Source organism: Bos mutus, chromosome 8, assembly GCF_027580195.1.
Source record: "Bos mutus isolate GX-2022 chromosome 8, NWIPB_WYAK_1.1, whole genome shotgun sequence".
Classification (NCBI taxonomy): domain Eukaryota; kingdom Metazoa; phylum Chordata; class Mammalia; order Artiodactyla; family Bovidae; genus Bos; species Bos mutus.
In genome coordinates, this window is record NC_091624.1 from 31219295 (window position 1) to 31242350 (window position 23056).

General features: G+C 41.1%; 1 protein-coding gene across 14 annotated transcripts in view; it reads right to left on the reverse strand.

Moving 5' to 3' along the window:
• AOPEP (aminopeptidase O (putative)) overlaps positions 1–23056 on the reverse strand; it is a 355565-nt gene that overhangs the window by 60095 nt on the left and 272414 nt on the right. For 9 of the 14 annotated variants that reach the window (XM_070375357.1, XM_070375352.1, XM_070375355.1 and 6 more), the window contains 2 exons: positions 19753–19929; positions 19380–19454 (listed from right to left, as the gene is read on the reverse strand). In XM_070375357.1, the coding sequence (XP_070231458.1) occupies positions 19380–19454; positions 19753–19929 (252 nt within the window). The remainder of the gene's footprint in view (positions 1–19379; positions 19455–19752; positions 19930–23056) is intronic. The other 5 variants (XM_070375359.1, XM_070375358.1, XM_070375363.1 and 2 more) reach the window with 1 other exon arrangement.

Consider the following 23056-nt stretch of genomic DNA (forward strand, 5'->3'; position numbering starts at 1 on the left):
TACAACCTTTGGTTTGAATAATAAGAGAAACTAAAAAAAGAAAAGCACAAATATAAAATCCCTTCTAAAAGTAAACTAATCTAATTTTATATCAAGTTTATAAGAAAAAATAGCAAAATGGAAAGTTGACAAACTATTACAACCAAGCCTGCTGGCAGAATCTAGACATTAGAGAGAATCGAGTGCCAAGGACTGTGATTTTAGTTAACACGTATTAAAGATGTTTGAAAAATTGCAAAAACCTGAAAATTGTTCCTAGCTTTCTTCTGTGCAGAAGAATATTTTAAAAACAGTCAAAGGTTAAGGTTATTCCTTAAATATGGTCTGTGATTAAGGATGTGGAAAAAACAGAAGCCTCATACATCACTGGTAGGAATGTAACAGGGTGTAACCATTTTGGAAAACAATCTGGCAGGTTCGTAAAAAGTTAAACGTAAATTTACTGTATGACTTCTAGGTAACTATAAGAAGACTAAAAGCATACAGCCACAAAAAAAAAAAAAAAAAAAAAAAACCCACCCAAAACAATAAAAAAACTTCACACATATCCACACAGAAACTTATGTGAGTCTTTAAGCTGAAAGTCTGAAAGTTAGTTGCACAGCTGTGTCCGACTCTTTGCGATCCCATGGACTGTAGCCTGCCAGGTTCCTTTGTCCATGGAACTCTCCAGGCAAGAGCACTGGAGTGGGTTGCCATTTCCTTTTCCAGGGTATCTTCCCAACCCGGGGATCGAACCCAGGTCTCCTGTATTGCAGGCAGATTCTTTTACCAACTGAGCAACTAGGGATAAATATAGCCCCAAACCAGAAACAACCCCAATGTCCATCTCCTGTGAACAGACATACAAAAATGTGGTATACCCACACAACAGAATACTACTTAGGAATAAAAAGGGACAGACTACTGACACGTGCTGCAATGTGGATGCACCTTCAAAAACATTAAGTGAAAGCGGGCAAATACATAAAACCATATACTGTGTTACTCCACTGACATGAAATCCAGAAAAGGCAAACTTATAGTATTATTAAAAACAGGAAGTAGATTACTGGTTGCCCGGTGCTTGGGAGACTGGGGGAAATAAGGAGTGACTGCTAATTGCCACCAGGGATCTTCCTGAGATGATGGAAATTTTCTAAAACTGGATTCTGGTGCTGACTGCACAACTCTGAAATTTTCTAAAAATCAGTGAATTGTACACTGAATTACATGGTATGTATATTACACCTTACACAAGCAGTTAATAACATATATATACACAGAGAGAGTCTACAGTTGAAGCCCTAGACAGTTGCAAAGTGTTAAATCTGTGTTTTGGTTGTCTCTCTTATTTTCTTGACTCCAGAGTGGAAAAGATGACATCAGGCTATTAACATTATGAGAATGCAGAATTTTGCTATTCAATTTCCTCTTAAAGATAATAAAGGAGCATGAGGGGAGGGAGTCATGCAAGAGGAGCAAATAAATCTGCTCTTTCCTTATTATGTAGTTCAAACCGGGTCATGGCCCTATTAGCCAGTAACCATGAGTAGCTTACTTATTACTGAGCGCTGCCGGCGGGGGCAGTGCTGGGGCCTGGGAACAGAGTCCAGCCCCCTATGAACACAAGCAAGACCTTTGTAATGGGCAAAGCCAGGCCAGGCACTAGGCTATGCACAATAATAGACACCCAAAGCAATTAGGAAATGAGAAACTACAGAAATTCTTATGTATTAAAATCTTATGTTCATGTATTAAAACCTAACACAAGCCACTTACCTCAAACTTAGGTTTTTTTTAAAATCAGTATCAACTTAATAATTTTACATAATCAGAAAAATGTAATCTGGTAAATCAGGCTATGCACAACACCCTAAGTCAACCTACAACGCCTGCACTCCCATCTCTTAAAAGAGGCAACTTCCGCCAAGCGGCTACTAAATAAACTCACTAGCTCTGCTTTGCAGACTCATGACGGGCCGTGTTTGCGACAGGACAAGGGACTAGATGGTATCTGGCACTGTTACTACAGAACCAGAATGGGCTCTAGGGCTAAGTCTGAGTGCCATGGGCTGACACGGCTCATAGATGGAAGGCTGGAAGGGTCAGGGTGACAAGCGTACAAAATGGCCCCTGCTGGAAAAAGGGTCATGAAAGAAATAAGTGTGAGGATAAGCTAATCAGAGTCTCTGGAGTTTCCTGACCACCCACAGCCAGGCCAACAAGACTGCCCCTGCCATCTACTCACAGAAGGTCCCAGCTGGCAGCTCCAGAGCATGCTCCATGTCTAGAAGACATGCATTTTAGGACCATCATATACATCCCTGTATAAAAGTTTCTGAATAGGGGAGAGAAAAAAAAAGTACATAAGTGGTTAAGAGAGCCAATCTGATAGAAACGGTGTGGAATTATTTTTAGTTCAAGTGGATAGGATCTTATGAAAATGATATGTTGTGGAAAAGAGTATTCAGGCAGGAAAAGGGAAATACTATATTTGTCCCCTGCTCTCCCACTGCTCTTAAGCATTTCCTCTACTCTGGGAAGAAAGCAATAAAACTGTTCTCCCTCTGCTCAGAGACACAGTGACGAACAGACCTACTGGCAGAGCCCGTGCTTGGGCTTGGAGTACAGAAAAACACCTCACACTGCTGTGGCTCTCGGCTGAGAGGTGCCCCCTTGGCCTATGAAATCCCTCCAGTGGCTCTCACTGCTCTGCCTGGGAGGAAATGGGGAGAAGGTTCCAGGGGCCTCCTTACGGGCCCACACCACCCTGACTGCGTCTGAGCCTGCAGCTGAACTACACCCAGACTGCTCTCTGTCAACAGAGGTAAGAATATTCCAAGAATGCCAAGGACTAACAAAAATGACCAGCAGTGTGTTCTCATGACTCATTCCCCTCATCCCATCCCACTTTCTCTCTCATGCCTTAATCTCTATTTAAAATCACTTCACAAGGGAAAAAGAGGGATTAGGTGAATAAATGTGGCAACCTTCATAATCTGATGGAGCAAGCTGGCTAGTGTAACATCTGACATGAAAATTACCCTACATTAAAAAAAAGTACTTTCCTTCCCATAAAAAATTTAAGCATGCTCATAATTTAGAGGGCATGTGGAATTTAAATCATTAGCAATTAAAAAGCCAAAGTCAGTTCATAGAGTTTTGTCCAATGACCCTTTTAACTACTTGAAAATGAGATCTGATTATCAAGTACTGTTATGGCTTATCTATAAAGATTTCTTCCCCAAAAATATTGATCCTGGGTTTACATGAGCAAGGACATTCTGAGAAGCCTTTTTAAAATCAGGCACAACCCACTACTCATAGTTGAGACAAACACTGGGCCCATTTCTTCTGCGTCTGGGTGGGTTTCTATTAGTAAGTCAGTACCTGGGGAAACTTACTACTCCAAGTCAGTTCTACATAAGAATCATATTACTGAAAACTCAGACCTCTGTAGCTATAGGATATGTGTATGGGGTTATCTCAACACTTGTTTTCAAAAGCTTCTTGGAAGCTCGGTACACCAACAAGCACTGTATTTCTTGATGGCCACACTTTTTGCAAATTAAGATCACTTAAATTAAGACCTGAAGCCAAATCAATAATACAGCTCTGATGATGTCAACTAAAATTCTCTTTGGAAGGTCCCAGTGGAAACTTCCAACAGACTGCAAGGCAGTGTTTCCCTGAGCAGTGGCCCCAGAAAGCAGATTCCTGTGTCAGTTTGGGAGATAGGTGCACCTCAAGGCATGGCTGGGACCTGTCAAGGCAGTGATGAGGCTGCCTCCTTGGTCTTAACTCTGGGGACACTTCAGCTGGTCCTACAGACACCAGCCTAATGTTCAAAACTCACACCCTTATGGCCATTCCTCCCATGGTTACATTCCTTGGTCTAGCTTACTGGTTCTCAGGGTTCCTTCTGTTCTCATTAATGTACCACCAACAACAAATGACTTTGTGCCCTGGTAAGAAAAAGCCCTTTATGCCCTGAAAAAGACCATCACCAATAACATTAATAACTACTGTTGGTGAGCAGTGACACAGTGCCAGCTCTTTAGTAAGTGCTTTGCAGTAACTATTTCACAGATGAGGAAACTGAGGCTTACACAGGCTAGTTTATTCAAGATGAAAAAGCTAGTAAGAGGTGAATACGGGATTTCAATACCATGAAGGCCTCTAGTGGGGAGGAAATGTGCTTTACGATTTCAATTGACTTCTAAAAGTGCAGATGACCCACAAGGCATTAGCTGCGGCCATCTCCAAAGTTCTGTGGAGAGAGAAGTTAATGGAAACCACACATGTTCCGGGAAAAGAAGAAAAAAAGTGTCTGTTCACAACAGATTAACATTTCTCTTGCCAAGAAAACTAGAGTCGGGAAACTGCCTGGGAAGTAAACGTTCTTAACAACTCAACTCTTCTCTACTGAGCTATTGTTAAAACGGAACTATTGTCAAAACAGTATTTTATTGTTTACTTATTTTAATTTTGAATTATTTCTGATATTAAGATTTACTAAATGAGTTGTCTTTTTAAAAAAGGAAGTTACTTTTAAATACGCTGTTAACAGTTTTGCACAGAAAAATTCCGAGTACCACAGAAATACTTCTTTTTAATCCTCATTTAAATAATGTCTCACTCCCCAAGATTATTGAAAAGATTATTTTAAAGACAAGTAATAAGAATACTGAAGGTCACATATATTTATAATACATTCCTCTCTCTTCTAACAGTGTATGACTGCAAAATAGGTCTGATATAAAAAATTAAAAACCAAGAAACTACGAATACATGTTCATAAACTGTAACAATCACTTCTGGTGTTTTACTTGCTACTCCTCCTCCTAGTCAAGAATCTGAACACCAGAGCAAAGAGTCTCATAGCAATAAGTCAGATTTCCTCTCTTCTCTCTTTTATCTTGAACTCGACTGGATTACAGCAGTTCCCCAAAAACCCAATGTGAAGTTGAGCAAAACTAAGCAGAAAAGTATTTTTCACCTTCTGTTCTAGAGATAGGTTTGTTCCACCTTCACTTTTTCCACTGAGCCTCTCCCTAGGATGGCTCATGATGACAATGACTCTGCATTATGCACAGGGCCGTTCTAGGGAAGCATGAGTCAGAGTCAGACGCAGACGCAAACAGCGCCAGCTCTGGAAATAGCGGCTGCAGCCTTCCTCCAAGATGGGAGAGAGTGGTCACAGAGCAGGCCTCGGCCCAAACCTCCCCTGCTCAGAGGTGAAGGGCCAGTGAAATGGGTAAACTGTGTGTGTTCGCATGCACAGGCACCCAGCCATACACGCCCAGTGGTACATCAGTGATCCTCTGTCGGAAGATAGTTCAACGTCATTTCGATTTGTCTTATGATAACCCAGTGCGCTAAGATTAGGTAATGCTACTGTTATCCATGCCAGTGACTTAACGTTTAATCAAGACTCAAAGTACACCAGGTGTTAGCAATGCAGGAGTATCAACCAGCGCCTTCTCTCCAGCGCCTTTCATTTTGTTGGGAAGGGCGCCTCCAACACAAATGGAGGGGCCCAGAACCTGCCTTTGCCGTTCACCTGTCCGTCTGGGAAACCACCTGCCAGTTGTGTTGCAGAGAACACGCAAGCCAGTTCCTTCCCTAAACCATAATATTCCCATTCACTTTGTCCTGCCAGTAGTACAGAGAGTTCTGGGGAGCTAAACCTTTCATAACCCAAGTTCAACATTTATTGATACTACTGTTTTGGGGGTAGAGCTGGTGTCATCTGGCCCATAAGCAAATAGCCAAGTCAGAAAACTACAGAAAAACTTCACTTTACATCTGGAAAGCATCAAAGGATGAATATATTTAAATATGGAAAGCAGTCTTGCATTTAGAAAAAATTATAATGTATACATTAAAAAGTACGCGCACAGGCTGAAGAAAAGGCATTTGTGAGAGTAACTTTACTGCATTCCAAAATATAATGCCTTGTTATTGGGTCACACTGTTGTTGGATTAAAAACAGCAACAACATTTTTAATCTGTTGTTTGATTACACACAGCAAAAACTGTGATTTTCATGTCATAGTTGCTTGGTCCATGACAAATATCAGAAAAACCTCAAATGATCTATACCTTGTAAAGATTACTAACTTAATATGAAAAGCAAAATTTCATACAAACCCTTGCAGACACCTAACTGTCTCACCAGAGTCTTGCCCACTCTTTGGAAGCCCTGAGCTTTCAAAATCTGACCCAGTCCACACCTAGGCAAGCCAGCACTCGAGGGTGCTCCATGCAAAGATCCCACTCTGGAAGAGTTTCCAGGCCACAGGGAGTGGCCTTGGAGGGGCAGCCTGGGTCTCCCATGGCATCCTTTCCACCCTGCTCAGGTATCCCTGCTCCATGACACAAGAGACCAGCTGCGCGGGTTTCTCCTCAGCCAGAACCCAAAGCTGCTCCCCCTCCACAAGCCCACTTCAGGAGCTGTTCCAGCAGAAGGCTGAAAAGAGCACAGCGGAACAGAGCTGGGGCTGGCCCCAGGTCAGTGCTGTGGACCTCCAAGTTCTCGCGTGGAAAACAAGGGTTGCAGTTAGAGAGGCTCAAAGGCCCTCCCCCAGCCTAACTACTCCAGTCCCATACTGCATCCCACATGAAGTGCTGAAGTGAAGCGTGAGTTGTCGAGCTCTCCACCGGATGCTCTCCCAACCTCTGTGCACTCTTGTGGCCGGGCACACTCAAGTGTCAAGGACTTCAAGTAGCTTTCATAACATTATAGTCACTAGCGCATTCCTCCAGGTGCTCCACTTATAACAGTTATTTAAGACAGCTCCTTGTTGGTGGTGGTTTTAGTTTCTGAAGCTACCTCAATTTCTTAGTTCTTCCTGATATTCTGTGCTGCTGTACTACACAAAGATGAGATTTCCAGTTACAAAAACAATGTTCTAAACTATGTTAGAAACTCCACATGACCAAGAACCATTTCAGAGAGTATTTCAAGACAACCACCTGTACTAAAATTCACTTTTTGTCATGAAATAAATTAAACACTGCAACCCTGCCTAGTGAAAGGTAACAGTTCTCTCCTTAGACCAGAAATGACTGCAAATGACAAGAGGAGGAGGTGCGCCCAATACTAAGTGTCATTCATTAGCTGGAATTTGTATAAGTTCCACCAGCCTTCAAAGGAACTTCAGATCAAAACAGCTTGAGGAGAAGAAACAAAAGCGATGACTTGAGCACAAAAAATGATTATAGACTCATTTAAAACGGAGCTTTGCTAGAATAGAAATCTTATCAACAGCCTGAAGAGCACTTTGAGAGCTTCCTGTTTGGAACAAGAACAATGACAATTTATTCTACTATAGTGGACAAACTGGAGAGATGCAAATGAAACAGTAGATGAGTGCTGAGAAACAGGATTGGTCTTCTTGAACAAAGTCAAAAGATAAAGACAAAACGTTAACAGTTTTGTATACCTATGCCTGTATTTGCTGAAAACCAAAGAACAATTACAGGAAGAAATCAAGGCTGTTTGGGGGTGTATGGATCTTTTTTTTTTTTTTGGTCTGTAAATAAATTTAAGAATGTTTTCCTGTCTTATTTTTGTGGAGAAGGAAAAAACCCAAATGAATGGTGTCTATCCACATACCATTAGGTAGTCAGTCTTTCACCATCTTATTTGAAGAGGTGCTCTAAAACATACTAAGTACTTAGTAAATGCCACCCGTTTTAGATAAGACACCTCACTTAACTCCCAAAAGACTCTGGCAAGACACCTATCTCCCTTTGACAGGATGTGAGGTGGTGGTGCAAAGGGGGCCACCGTGGGAGCCAGGCCCGAGCCACTCAAGGTCTGAGTCCACCCAAGGTCTGCACACTGTAGGGAGGAGAGTTACCTCTCCAAGACACCACCACCCCTCTGCAGAAAACAACTGGATTTTATCAGTCAAAATCCCAGAGACATAAGGATGGATTATTCTACAAGAATCAAAAGAAAGCAACAGCTAACAAGCCTACACGGACAAAGAGGACCAGAGTCACAGGGAGACAGAGTGGGAACAAAAGTAGGTCACTACAGCTGACGCATGAGGACTCTAGACTCAGTGACTCATTTGGGGATCCTGGGTGAAACACTCAGATTTTCCACTGAATGCACTACCGCCTTCAGATCTGCAAAATGGAGGACAAAACCTTATTAGGATTATTTGGACACTTACAGATCCTCACAAGAAACAGAAGCCTTAACGTATTAAAAAACACAGTGGAAACAGTGTCAGACTTTATTTTTGGGGGCTCCAAAATCACAGAGTCGGACACGACTGAAGCGACTTAGCAGCAGCAGTAGCAAAATCTGCAGATGGTGATTGCAGCCATGAAATTAAAAGACGCTTACTCCTTGGAAGAAAAGTTATGACCAACCTAGATAGCATATTCAAAAGCAGAGACATTACTTTGCCAACAAAGGTCCGTCTAGTCAAGGCTATGGTTTCTCCAGTGGTCATGTACGGGTGTGAGAGTTGGACTGTGAAGAAAGCTGAGCACTGAAGAATTGATACTTTTGAACTGTGGTGTTGGAGAAGACTTTTGAGAGTCCCTTGGACTGCAAGGAGATCCAACCAGTCTATTCTAAAGGAGATCAGTCCTGGGTGTTCTTTGGAAGGACTGATGCTAAAGCTGAAACTCCAGTACTTTGGCTGCCTCATGCAAAGAGCTGACTCATTGGAAAAGACTCTGATGCTGGGAGGGATTGGGGGCAGGAAGAGAAGGGGACAACAGAGGATGAGATGGCTGGATGGCATCACTGACTGGATGGACGTGAGTTTGAGTGAACTCCGGAGTTGGTGATGGACAGGAAGGCCTGGCGTGCTGCAATTCATGGGGTCACAAAAAGTCAGACACGACTGAATGACTGAACTGAACTGAACACCCGTAAGAATGGCTAACATAAAAAAATCTGATGATGATATCAAGTGCTGATGAGCAGGCAGAGAAACTGGCTCCTGAGGACCATCACTGGTCCTCAAGACATTATGATAAATAAAAGAAGCCAGATCCAAAAGACTCAAGTGCACATGATTCCATTTATATGACATTTTTAGAAAAGGCAAAGGTATAAAGACAGAAAGCAGACTAGTAGCTGCACAGGGTTACCAATAGTAACTGACCATGAATGGACACACGGGAACTTTTTGGCGACAGAAACCTGTTCTAAAGCTTAAGGTAGTGGTGGCTGTACAATTGCATATGAGTGAGTTTCCTGGCATATAAAATATATACAACATATAATTCAATAAAGTTGTTAAGAGAGAGAATCAGAATCGCTATCTCCTATTGTCTATGAGAGCACTCAGCATCCTTTACCTTTAATGTCAAGAATAAATATAAAAGTGCATGTTTCGACAATTAACACTAAAGCTCGTATGTGTGACAGTTTAGGAGAAAACACCAGAAACCAATCTGTATATGAATACAGTCCAGCAGTAGGTTCTGTTTCTCTTCTGCATTCTTTCTGTTGTTCTACTTGAACATCTCATGCTGTTCATGAATGTCACGAATTTTTCTTGGACACCAAACAAAAACTGCCCCAGAAAATTAACAGAATGAGCCTTACTACTTTCAGTTATACATGAAACCACATAAAATGACTACTGTTGCCTTTTCAGTGAATCTGTCAGAAAAATCAAGACCTATATTCTGAGACCATTTCCCCATTTTACATAGTTTCCTCGGCACTAATTAGGAAAACAGTTTAGTTGCTTTCATATACATAAAATCTGAATCTTCACAGATGTATGATTTAGATTTTAATACTTCAAAAAAACCAATGCTTGTTTCACTTATAGAAGGATACATAAAACGATCAATGATTTGGATACACACTTCATGCCATTTTTGTGGCCTACCTGACAAGTTCGTTTGTTCTCATCATCAAAAAATAAAAGGGGAAAAGTAAATAAATAAAAGGAGTATATAACTGTCTTTAGAAATACTGTAAAAAAAAAAAAGTCATCTGCAGTGCTGAAAACACATGGGATCTTTCTGGGTAAAATAACACAACATCCAAAAACCAACAAGAGCGGGAAACTCTGAAGACCTCTGCAAGTCCCCACCTGTGATATTCTCATTTCGCCTTGAAACCACACAGGAAGGAAAAAAATCCAAAACTGAAAGATACACGTCAAAGAATGAAAAACTTACATCCTCAAGTTCAGAGGCAGCCTAAGTTTGCTGCAGTACTGACTTGACATTAGCGAGCCAGAGAGAAGTACAGCTTCCCCTTGAACAACCTGAGTTTCAACTGCACGTGGCCCACTCACACGTGGATATTTCTCATTAGTGAATATTACAGGACTACCGGATCCATAAGTAGCTGAATCCAGGGGTGTGGAGGAACCTCAGATATGGGGACTCACTGTAAGTTTTTCCTGGGTCACCCTCCAAGTTGTTCAAGGGTCAACTCGACCGACTTCACAGTTTCAGTAGGTTCTCATGAAAACAACCTGAATTTTGGGAACAGAAATTATGACATCCTCAACTCTACAATTCATCAAGAGCTGAATGAACTGGAACCAATAGTTGTATCGCTTCATTAGCCTGGACAAGGCTTGTGGATAATGCCAACAACCCAAAGTGATACAACCTCCTTTCCTTGTGAGATCCAGATCACTCTGCATGTATACCTGATGTTACCTCTGAAAGGAGTTTGATTCAATTCTGCTTTCTTTCCAGTTTTTTACATCTCAACAGTAAAAGCTCTGAGGACTGTTTTCCATTCCTCTGTGCTCCCTACTCCTTACTAAGTGCTTTGCATGTTGTGGATATGCAATGAAGTTAGTTAGTAAATAAATTGTTTAAGTAAATATAGAATTTAATAAGGAATGCACTACACAGAATCAGAGACAGTATTGCATTTCTAGCCTTGAGTTTCCAAATCATTCTGATTCCTAAGTGTCAGCAGAATTTCTATGATGGGTTCCAGCCTTACTTCCAGAACATGGATGCATTTATTTTTTAAAATCACATATTCAAATAAAGACACTAACACTATTTACATGTATGTCAATCAGACCCCTATCTGTGCTTACAAATCAGGTAAAAGCATTAAAATGGATTCAGTTAATTCAATTACCCAATTTCCCACCATAACTTCCAGCCTGCATGTGTAAAGGGTTGCTTTATCAAAACAAGGCCCAGGAATGGAAACTCTTAGTCCAGGGTAGCCTCAGGTAAAATGCAACATATACATACTCATGTCCTTGGTTTGTGCTACACTGGTTTGGATTTATCACATGCTATTTTGTAAGTGATCTTTGATATGTTGTGTGTTTTATCTCCCATGGCCCGAAATGACATCTCTTATTTCTTTGGTATTTTCCAGCAGCATCTTACACAAGGCCTTATATACAACAAATCTAAGAAAATATGCTGACTGATTAGATTCATTTAAGGTTTTCAGCTCTCTGAAGAATAGTCCTTTTTTCCTTCTGTGTTGTTTTATGCACATATAAATGAAAATTACATAAACCCAGAGTTTTTTGTGGGAAACTAACATATGAGAGGAATACGATGGAGATGGAATTTCTAAAGAGGTGTTTGCAAAAAGTAACAGTGCTTTTAGGCCAGTAGTTCTGCCCAAGTGGATCAGAGTGAGCTTCTTCATTGCCATATACACAAAGTAGACTTCGGAGTATCCACTTAGATTTCTCACAAATATAAAGCCAACTGGAATCCAACTGACTACAAAATGAAATACTCTAAAATTTTAAAGTTGCTGACAACAAGGGGCTTTAAAGAGTTAAGAAGTAAAATAAATTTAAAGCACTTTACATACAGTATCTTATTTAGTCTTCAAATCCATTCTCTGAGCAAGCAAAAACAATTGTCATTATTCTCATTCTACAGATCAAGAAAGTAAAGTTCAAAAGCGAGTGACAGTTGGGAAAATGGACCCATAATGAGATATATTAAATAAAAAATTTTGGAATTCAAAAAAAAATATCTGGGCATCCAGGAGAAAAAGCAGGTCACTCTGATGAAAAGAAATGAGGCTAGTGTCAGACTTTATGCAAGACAATGGAGGGACATATTCAAGATACTTAAAGAAAATATGAGCCAAGGATTTTATGTTTAGTTGAACTGACCTTCATGTACAAAGCGTATAAACTTATAAACATACAAGAGCTCAGGAAATACTGCCCCAAGCTCTTCCTGAGAAATCCACTACAGAACTAGCTTCAAAAAACCAAAAGACTAAAGATCAATATAAGGGTAGATGATGAGCATTAAATATAGACTTACTTGCAGAATTAAAGCTAAGTGATTTTATAAAGGATACAGTATAATACGTAATGGCTACATGCTCTGACATTGTAGGTCTAGTACAGCTATCATAAAGGGTAAAGGGGATGGGAAAATTATATGAAAAATACATTAGTTTGTTGACTGTTACAGGTATTTATCTGGAAACTGAAAGATAAAACACTTCAAGTCACAGGATGGAAGACAAAGAGGAGAGTGGTGAGAAAAGGTTAATATCTAATTTTAGATATTAAATATTGCAGGAAATATTGCAGAGAAATCAATACACATGAGCAAACAAAAGTGAACAAGAGGCAAAAATGTTATCATGTGAAAGTAACCATTAGAACAAAAACACAAGCCTTCCTAAATACCAAAAAAAGGACACAAGAAAAAAATGTACCATAAAACGGAAAATATTAATTTTATAATTAATACAAATTGGCTTAACTGGCCAAAATACAAGGATTTTCAGATAAAAGCAAAACTCAAGCGACAAACTTACAGAGCACATAAGTAGGAGGCAGAGTTGGAGTCAGTGTCAGTCTTCCTGGCTTTGAGCTTTTTATAGAAAAGACGAAAAAGATGACCCACGACTTATAGTAAAGATCTACCAAGCATGCTTTAATGAAAAACTCTGTCATTAAAATTTCTTAATGCAGAAGCCAGGTAAGACTTTACATAAAGGTACCATTAATGAGATTCGTGCATCTAGTTGATTCAACCAATATTTGCCAAGGGTGTATATAATTAGGTCCTTTTCTAAGCACTGAAAACACAATGCTTGAGTGTCATTTTTCCTTTGTGCAGAGACCCAAAAATATAAATGAAATATATGTTGGCTAGACTTAAAGACACAGGCCAGTGTCGACTTCCTAAAATAGAAGATTAATGGAAACAATGACAGGCCCTAAACTGCACTGACACGAGTAGGTGCTACTAGAACAATGCATCTCATTAGTGCCATATGATACCAGGCACAAACAGCAGTTCACTAAAACGCCTAACATGAGCAATGATTGCCAAGTAAAGCATTCTGTCACAGGAATATAACTAATGCTTCCTATAAAACTAAAGTCATGAAATTTTTCCCTGCCCGCCTTCCTTTTCTAGCCAAACTCTTATGTTTTATATTAAAATGGCTTTCATCTCTCACGGCGTATAAGAGTTGATGGCTGCTGGCATCAAATCCGCTAAAATCAACACCAGGGTAATTATCTGCACACTTTCAAGTGTTTTCAAAATACATGCTGGTTGAGATTTTCCTAACTTTGAAACGTATGCTTTAAATGTTGGTGGTCTAGGACTGTCAATAGCCTGGGTTAAAAAGAATTTTAAAATCTTGCCCAAAGCATTCTCTTCTATAGCAATTATTCGACTTGTTTATAATTCATCTACCTTCACAAAGTGCTTGACACAGTCTACAACATCCTCATATCATATTGCTATTTTGTGACACTACTTTAATGGTACATTTACATGAGCTGATACATGTAAAGCACTTAAAAGAGTGCTTGACACATGACAAGTGTCAGCTATTATTATATTAATAGTTCCATTCAAAGGTTCTTTTTAAAATATGTGAATAAGTGCGTGAGGGTAAATGGATAACAATACTTTAAATTTTTCCTATCATGTCAGCTGAAAATGGGAAGGAATTTCAGTACACTTGGAATTCTTACTTTTTTTTTTAAAGAACTGCAGAGTCTTAAAAAAAATCTATGAAATAGATGAAAATGTAATGATACAAAATTATACAGGTCAGAATTCCTTCGTGAGGCTATCAAAAACACATTCTATCAGCAATTCTATCTTGATCCTGCCAAGGGGTAAAAAGAAAAACAACCAAGATCCTGTGAAACCAGGTCTGATCTGAGACCTAGGTACAGAAAATTTTGTAAACTACATAGGGATTTCTAGGGATTTACAGAGGAAAAAAGGGAGACCCACAAAAAAGACTGAGTCTGAAATACTTCAGCAATATAACAAATTGCATATTAACAGCGTTGTAATTACCCTTTTGTTTGGTTTCTTTGTAATTATTTTTAATAAATTATTCTGCCTCCCCCCATCGCTCAAGTAAGTTGTCACCCAAAGGCACAATCAGAACAGCGCAGGACACAAAGGCACTCACTGATAGGGAGGGCGTGAGGGAGGGCGCTGCTGCCTCCAGAGCTGTGACTCATTCGAATCCATAAAGCTTTTCTACGAGATCAAGTATCAATGAAGCTATTGTAAGAGATTACAGCTATATATATGTAGACTGGTTATGAATTCTCACAGGGCAAGAGCATTTTTGAAAAAAGGAAAGGGCACCAATGTCTGGGAAACCACTCAGCACGAAGGCTGCCTCAATTACATAAAACTGGCTGCCGCACCTACCATTTTGCTAAATCTGAGTAGTTCCTATAAAGAAAAGAAGACCCTTCGGTTCAGCACTCCCTAAATTCATCTGGCACCATTCTGCCAAGCTCCGTATCCTAAGAGCTCCAGAGTCAAGCCTAACACAGTTGCCATCTGCTATTACAGATCCAAGAAAGAACCAGATAATTTTTATTAGTCTTAAATACTGTTTTCCAGAAATCATAAACCAAATAGAAAACAGATCTTGGTCACAGAAGACAAATAGCAGTAAAGGACTTTATTAGTTTAAAATTTGTACCTACCTTTATCATGTTGAATATTTCAGTATCAGAACTGTAATAAAAACATTCTCCTAGAATGTGTAAAATTTTCAAAGGGCCAATAAAAGTGGCAAAATGCCTAAACCAAGTTGGATTTAAAAATGTTCTGTGAATTATCATCAAGTCTATCAAGGACTTCAGAATCAAGCGTGTGCAAAGAACAAGCGAAACAAAAGCAGAGTGAAAATGCGCCAGAATTTAGTGTCACAAACAAAATAGGTCCAGTATTTTTCTCTGAAGGACTCAGAAAATCGAATTTATCATTTTGCCTCCTACTAAAATGGCCACTGAATATTATAAATCCATTTTCACAACCTTCTTCCTAGACTTTCATGTTTCACTCGATATTTCAAGGAAAATTTCACTAAAATTTAAACAATTTTATGCTCAAGGGTATTATTTTTCAGGTTCTAGCAGCAAGGAATAATTAAGGTAACCTTACAGGGTGCTTTTGTTGGAAACCATTTGTACCTAGTGTTTCTTATGACTACTCGTAACAGAGACCCATCTCACCCTCGCCAAGACTCTTACTTGGAAACAAACTCACAGGAAGGAGTGCTTGTTAATAATAACAGCAACGCTTAGTATTGCTGAATTTCCAATGTTTTGAAAGTATGCCGGTGAATACTTCTGACATCATAACCAGAAATGAGTATCTTAAAATTTGTTCCCTCTGTTATCAGATGTGTATAAAGTAGGAAGCATGCTTCCTTCAAATATGAAAACTGGAATTTTCCTTCTCTTAAAAAAAAAATCACTGACACCATTCAGGTATTTTCTTCAAATATATGATTTCATAAATTATTATTCTACAGTATATCCTAATCCCTGAAATACTGATAAAAGAACTATCAAAAACATTATTTTACATGTATATATTTATAAGAACTTTGTATTAGTCCTTAATCTTTGAATACAATATCCATTGTATTCAATGGCATTGTATTCAATTATCCAGTTGGCATTTATCTTTGAATCAGTTAAAGATAAAAGCAGGAAAAACATGTGTGTTCTTTCAAAACCAACAGTCACTTAGCAAAATCTATTAACATTATTTTTAAAAATATACACTGTACAAATTCACTGTTGGCATCACCATTGTCTAACCAGTCCTTTGCAGAGCAGGCTTACCCATTCATCCTAATTGTTCTTTGTACAGTTGTTCACGTCCCCTTGCCTTTCTGTTGCATAAATTATTCTAACTAAATAAAAGGAACGTGAAATAGTGAAAAAGGAAGAATATCAGAATGTAAGGCGAAAAATACCTGAGGCCTAACAGCAAAAAGAGACGTGAGTTTTTAAACTGAAAATTAAGAAAACAAATAAACAAAAACGTAAATAAATTAAGTTACACCAGTGGAAAAAAGAGCTAAAACCTGAAGATAAAATGGAAACAAAAGTCAGAGAACATAGGAGAAAATGCAGACCAAAAAAGCCTCATTTTCAGAAAGACAAGAAATGAAAACCTGTTAGGTGGCACAGAAAAACAGCAGAGCTACCTGGTGGGTGGGTGGGAACGACGCGACACAGCGGTGCCGGCCAGGAGAGCATCTGAGAGCACTTTTGCAGGGGCACCTCTCACTCAGTCAGCTTACTTTATTTCCTTATTCGTTATTTTAACCCACAGTTGAGCACAGGATAAGTTTGTTTTGCTTCTCCTTCTAAGTTCACGGAAAACCTCGACTAGTATTTCAAACTATACCAGGTTATGCCCACCACTTAGCACTTTCAAGATTTTAAGGAGGGAAAATAATTATTCCTATAAAATTACATTCTTTAATGTTGAACTCCAGCCAAATGACCATTTTTAAGACTCTGGCCTTGCACCACTGCTTTTTGTTTTCCTTCCTCAGGCAGGTCAGAAGATGGCTTTCCCCCAGTCAGTAAAAATCAGAGGGAAAATGCTATGACCTAGCATAGTTAAATACAGACCAGTCATCCCCCACGTTAATTCCTGGGGCCGAATCCTGCCTGAAGCCTGAAGATGCAAATAGAGACCTAGGGTTTGGAGGAAAGGGCCGCAGGAGGGAGAGCAAGGGGCCGAGACAAAGCAGGCAAATAAAAGCCATAGCTAGATTTTAAATGTCCAACCTACAGAAACAACTAAACTCTTTATTTTACGGTTACATAAAACAAATAAAAGGAGAAAAATTCTAATGTTATAGAAAAACAGTAAATGCATGAAAAAAGAAAAATTGACTAACATGCTACCTGTGGCATGGTGAACATTTTAAAAAACATACCTCAACTCCATGCTAAATTAACAACCTAGATTCAAATGAATAACAGGTTCAAATCCCAGCAAAAGGTTAACATAAGACCTAGGTTTCAATATTCAATACCACAGAATTTGATCCATATTTTGGAATAGACACTCAGGCAATCAGAGGTCACACCTCGGCTACCAGCTGCTGTACAGCTTCTGTGTCTTTCAGAACTTGTTCTAGCGCCCTCGGTGGCTAATCGCACCCCCTTTCTCCCTGTCCTTGAAAATATCACATGCTTTGCCTCAGTGAGCTCCAAACTCTCTCCAAGATAGAGCAGAGGCAAAACAGTGGGCAAAGGGCTGAGCTGCTGTGCAGAACCAGAAGGGAAAACTGGAGACATTGATAATTAATACTTTCTTACACAATTCTTAAACCTCCCCTCTTCTTGCCCCCTTCCCCGCCACCTCCACCCTCAAAGCTAGTCAGCTTTAAGCTTCATTCCCTGAAAGGAAGCTCGGCATGACAGTCTCAACCCACTTCATTTTCATGTCCTCCTCAAAACTACTGCCCACAATTTCTAAGAAAAGTCAGAAGCACGTCCTCCCCATAAGCTCCAACACAATAGCCTCTCTCAAGGAGAAATCCTCAGTGAAGAAAGAACTCCAATGTTCTTGGAAGGCAAACTCCTCAGTCCCTAGCCTTCTCATTCTCAGAGGGCAGTGGTCAGGTCACAGGCGGGTGACACAGTGGGTCTCACAGATATAGTTACTTCAAATTCAGATTTTGGTAGTGATGGTACCTGGTAATCCATAAAGGGTTTCCCCTTCTTTTATGCATGAAACATTGTGTGCTTGGATAATCTTACTTTGGGTTTAAAAAAAATAATAGCTGAAAAATATTTTTTTTAACCACTAAACGAGCCAATTTGTAACTCTTTTTCCTTCTTTGGACATTTTATGATCTCATTTATCCATCACCTCACGAACATTTTTAAAAACACCTAGACCATGAAAAGTTAAACCAACACAACCTACCACAGCATGCTAAGGTACAGTCAGAAAACTCAAGCCAGTTCAAAATGACCACTTTTTCTATTACTGTTTAACTGAAGTGACATGTATGACTCTTTGTTTAAAAAGGGAAGGGCTTTTCATACACTGAATGTCTCCTTACAAATGACCGAACTCCTAGGCCAGTTCTTTTTGTAATTCTCTCAGAAGCTGCCCTCGGTATCCTTAAATGCACTCTGAAACTTTGGTATCACCTTCATTATGATGTGCTTTGTGCACATTCTCGGACGCTGCAATGCCCATACTAAGGCAACACATCACAGAAGTTGGCAGCAATGCTATCAGCAAGAATTTGGCTTCAGAGTCAGAAATGATTCATCATACATTCTAAGCAGCAGAAAAACAACACACTGCTATTTTAATCCCTCGGTGCTTTCAAGAATCAAAAAACAGTAAAATCATTAAAGCAAAAGTAACAAAAATCCTATCTGCTTCCATGTTTGTAAAAACATTCACTTTTAAGAGTTTTCAACAAAAGCACTCAGGAAATAACAGACTACTTACCTTATTTCATAATATTTACTACAATGACAAATCAAGTTTTAACTTAATACAATTTCAGGGGAAAACAGGTAGTCCAAACTTCTGCAAAGGAGCATACTGAAATTCTAAACATAGAAAAACAAATTTCTCATTTGCTTTAAGTAAACAAAATCCCTCCACTGTTTCAAAAGTAATACACTACTTTCATCTTCTCTCTCCATTTTTGAGAGTATCTATAGCCTAAATTAACGAGTGTGAGTGGTCTCTCTCAGGATCAAACAGAGAAACCTTACTCTGTGGGTCATTTATTCCGAACACTCCCTGGTTTTTAGAGATATTATATCATAATAATACCATATACCATACTAAATGTTACTGGTCTAATGTAATAATGTAATGGAACTGGCTTTTTGTTCTGATGCTCTATTTAAAGAGCATGAAAGAAATCTGCATCCTGGGTCGTTTTCACTTCCTGAGAACAAAGTACGTTGATAATCACTTGGATTATCAATCAGTATTTCTATAGAACTATACCTAGATAAATCTAAGGTTTACTGCAAATTTAATTAAAACGTTAAAAAAAAAATGCTACCCTATTGTTGTGATCAAGTATTGGGGGGAGGGGGGCAGATGGGGAGACTGATCAAGAACTCCATCCAGTGCTCTCTTTCGGGGACCCTTACCTTCTCAAACACTTCTTCTCTGTCCTTTCGTTTCCGTTTTCGGGGTCTCCGGTTCACTCGGACCCATTTCGCGACCTGAAGTTCAAAAACCACAGGGCATTTTAAACATAGGACGACAGGTCCCCAGGGCCACCCCTCAGCATAAGAAAAGAAACGATCGACGGCCTCACGACGCAGCCTTCCTCGGCTTCACCTGGGGGAGCCACCGGCACCTTTAGGGCATCCAGAGGCCGCCTCAACGCTGCGGGCCCTCGGGTGTGCGACGAGCCGAGGCCGTGACCTTCGCCCCGGCAGCTCCCTCCGTCACTACCCCGCTTGGCCGCCCCCGCACCGGTGCGCGCAAGAGCCCCCGGACGAGGGCCATCTTACCCACCGTTGTCGCGCGCCGCCGCCGCCGATCCCGGGCTCCGCGCCAGGGATGCAACGCGGGACCCACGGCCCGGGGAGGCAGAAAGGGGAGCGCGTGGACCGCGTCGCCCGCACTCACCTCGGCGCTCACTTGCTGCGCGAGCCCGCACTCCGCCAGGGCCTGGCGCTCCCTCTGCAGCGGCTGCGGGGGAAGGGGACAGAGTCAAGTTTATCCCGGGAGCCGCCCCTGCCTCCCTCCCCCGCGCCCCACCAACTCGGCGCGCTGACCCCCTACCTCGCCCGCAGTAGGTGAAGGTGAGAGCCGGGCGCCGGAGCCCGCGCTCAGAGCCGTCGCCCCGCCGGCCCGGCGGAAAGCGGCGGGCGCTAGAGGCCCGCAACACCTAAGGCGCAGGGCGGGCGGCGGGCGGCGCGGGGCCCGGGCGGCGGCGCGGGCGGCGGGCGGGCGCTGGGCGGGGGCGGGGCCTGCCTTAAAGGTATAGGCGGCCGCGCCACCCTCCCCGCAGGTCGCCTCCGCCCCTACCCCCGCCGGCGTGCCGGCTATTTTATTGTTCTCTACTCAAACATCTTTCTTCTCCGCGCGCGGGCTCGCGCCTCCCTGGCGCTGGTCGACCCCGGCGCGCGCGCTTACCTTTCCAGTCCCACCCATGCGGGACCTGGGGTACCCGCGAAAGGGCTTCTCGGCCGCAGTGGGAGCAGAAGTGCTACCCGCCGGCCGGCGAAAGGGCTTAGCCGGAGAAGCGCCCTCACCGCCGCCGCCAGCCTGAACTCGCTCTGCGAGTCAGAAACCCAAGTGTTCTGATGGCTTTCGCGGAGGGAGAGGAACTTTCCTAATGGAGTTTCCTCTGGGAATGAATTAGACGCCATTAAGTTGACGTTTTTCAGTGCCCCCTCCGGACTCCGGGGAGGAGGCAGGTGACCTCCTGGGGGAGAAACCGCGAGCGCGTGAAAGGCAAACTCCGAGCTCCGCCCGCGCGTCGCGGGAGCTAATGCGATCTCGTTGAGCGCGGCCGGCGGTGCACTCGCCCGGCCTTAGGACCCCCCTCCCCACCGCCAAAGCGACTAGTAGACTTTAAGACGGGGACAATACCTTTTCAAAAATAGGGGTAAAGTTTCCACTTGGTTTAGAAACGTGTACGATACCCTCTTTTTTTTTTCCGCCGATCCCCTAAAAGGCTTTCTTTCCATCCTCAGCAGCTGAGCCAGCCTGGGGGGGTGAGTGCTTGGGGAGAAGAGTCGGGTCGCACTCGGGTTTGCTGATCTTGACCATTCCTTTAACTTTATCGCATTTCTCTAAAGAAAATCTCTCTTGCCCTCTCTTTATTGCTACTCCATCCTTCTTTCAAGATCAAAAGCTTTAGATCAAAGCCAAGATCAAACTCACTACTTTAAATAGAAGCAACTTTGCCATGGAGTATTTTACACAAAGGGGAGCTACTTAATGGAGACATCAGAGTAGAAAACTTCATTTTATCCCTTCATCCCATATTCATAACTGAAGTACTTAAAATTACATTGATGATGCATTTCTGTTTCCTAAAACAAACAACAGTTCTGCTCAGATGGGAGAGTCTTGACTTGTGTTTGTGTTTCCCGGAATTAAGAAAAGAAAAGAAAAGCCTATAGAGCGTTAAATCGACATATTAACCATTATTAGCTAAGTGCTATGAAATGCATGCTCATTTGCTAAAGATTTTTCAAAGTGTTATCGAGTCTTTTTATACATGATGTACAACCATCACATACAATTTTTGTACTATAAAAGAAATGCATAAAAATAACATAGCTTGCAAGTCTCAAATGCACATACATAGGCAGGTAAAAATTACAAATGATAAAGTGGATTATAATTGTAGAGCTGCTTAATTTTAAATGGAAATAAAACTTTGAACTATTTAAGCGTTCATGCTACTAAAAACAGTTCCAGAATCAATAGAAATCTATCACTGACCGACATTTCCATCTACCCAGTAGAAGTTTTTTCCTTGGGAATTCACTGTCCCTAAAAACCCTGATACAAGCAGTTCAATATTGATGTACAGTGCCATGCCTAAATGGACCTTTCTTAAGTGTCCTCTTGGTTGATTTAGCAACAATTAAAAAATATGCAGTCTCAGAAGAAAGAAAGCCAAAGTAAATTCCAACAATTCAGCAGCAGGAGGAAAGGTAACTATTGCAAATTAAACCTTATACATACTTGTATAAAAATTTGCTGTTACAGCTGGGTAGTTAGTACTTAAAAGCCTTTTCCCCTTATAATTTTCATCTGGTTGTGGTCTCAAATACACACACACACACACACACACACACACACACACACACGATCATTCCTCATTCTAAAAATCCCACTGAGCCACTGGAAAGATCTTAGGAACTGAGACCTGGGAACACCGGCTTGCTGCCATTGACAGTCTCCTTTTAACTTCCTAGCACCGGGTTCACAGAGAACCTAACAGTTTCTAGCACAAGCTGAGCAAAAACAAGCATCCTACTGTTACTCTGCTCTTCTAGGACTTTAAGTGGGTAGCAACACCTGTGATGTATTCTAAGTGCCTACTCACTTGACTCCTTTGTCCTCTTGCCCCCCAAACCCAATCCAAACTCAGCAAAGAAACCAGATGATATTTACAAAGGTAGTTCAAATGGTACCTTCTTTGCCTGGCTGCTGCTGCTAAGTCGCTTCAGTCATGTCGTCGTAGGACCCCATAGATGGCAGCCTACCAGGCTCCTCCGTCCCTGGGATTCTTCAGGCAAGAATACTGGAGTGGGTTGCCATTTATTCTCCAGTCCTAGGCTTAAGCAACACTTCTCCAGAAAGGTCTTTCCTTACTCCCCAATCCAAATTATGTCATCCTGCTATGTTTCTAATATATCCTATTTATTTCCTTTAAAGTAATCATCTTTTATGGATATTTAAAATTTTTTATTAAGAGACTTTATTTTTTAGGAAAATCAAACAGATTTGTGCAGATATCACAAAGTTCCTGTATGCAAACATAACTCACAGTTTTCTTTATTATTAGTATCTTGCATCAGTGAGAGAATTTGTTACAGTTAATGAACCAATATTTGATACATTATTAAGTAAAGTCCAGGGAATGGCAATCCACTCCAGTGTCCTTGCCTGGAGAATCCCATGGACAGAGGAGCCTGGTGGGCTACAGTTCATGGGGTCACAAAGAGTCGGACATGATTGAACAACTAACACTACTATAGTTAACATTAGAATTCACTCCTGCACAGTACAGTTCTATTATAACAATTTTTATTAGTTTATTGAATGTCTGTTTCCCTGATTGGATTTCAATGTC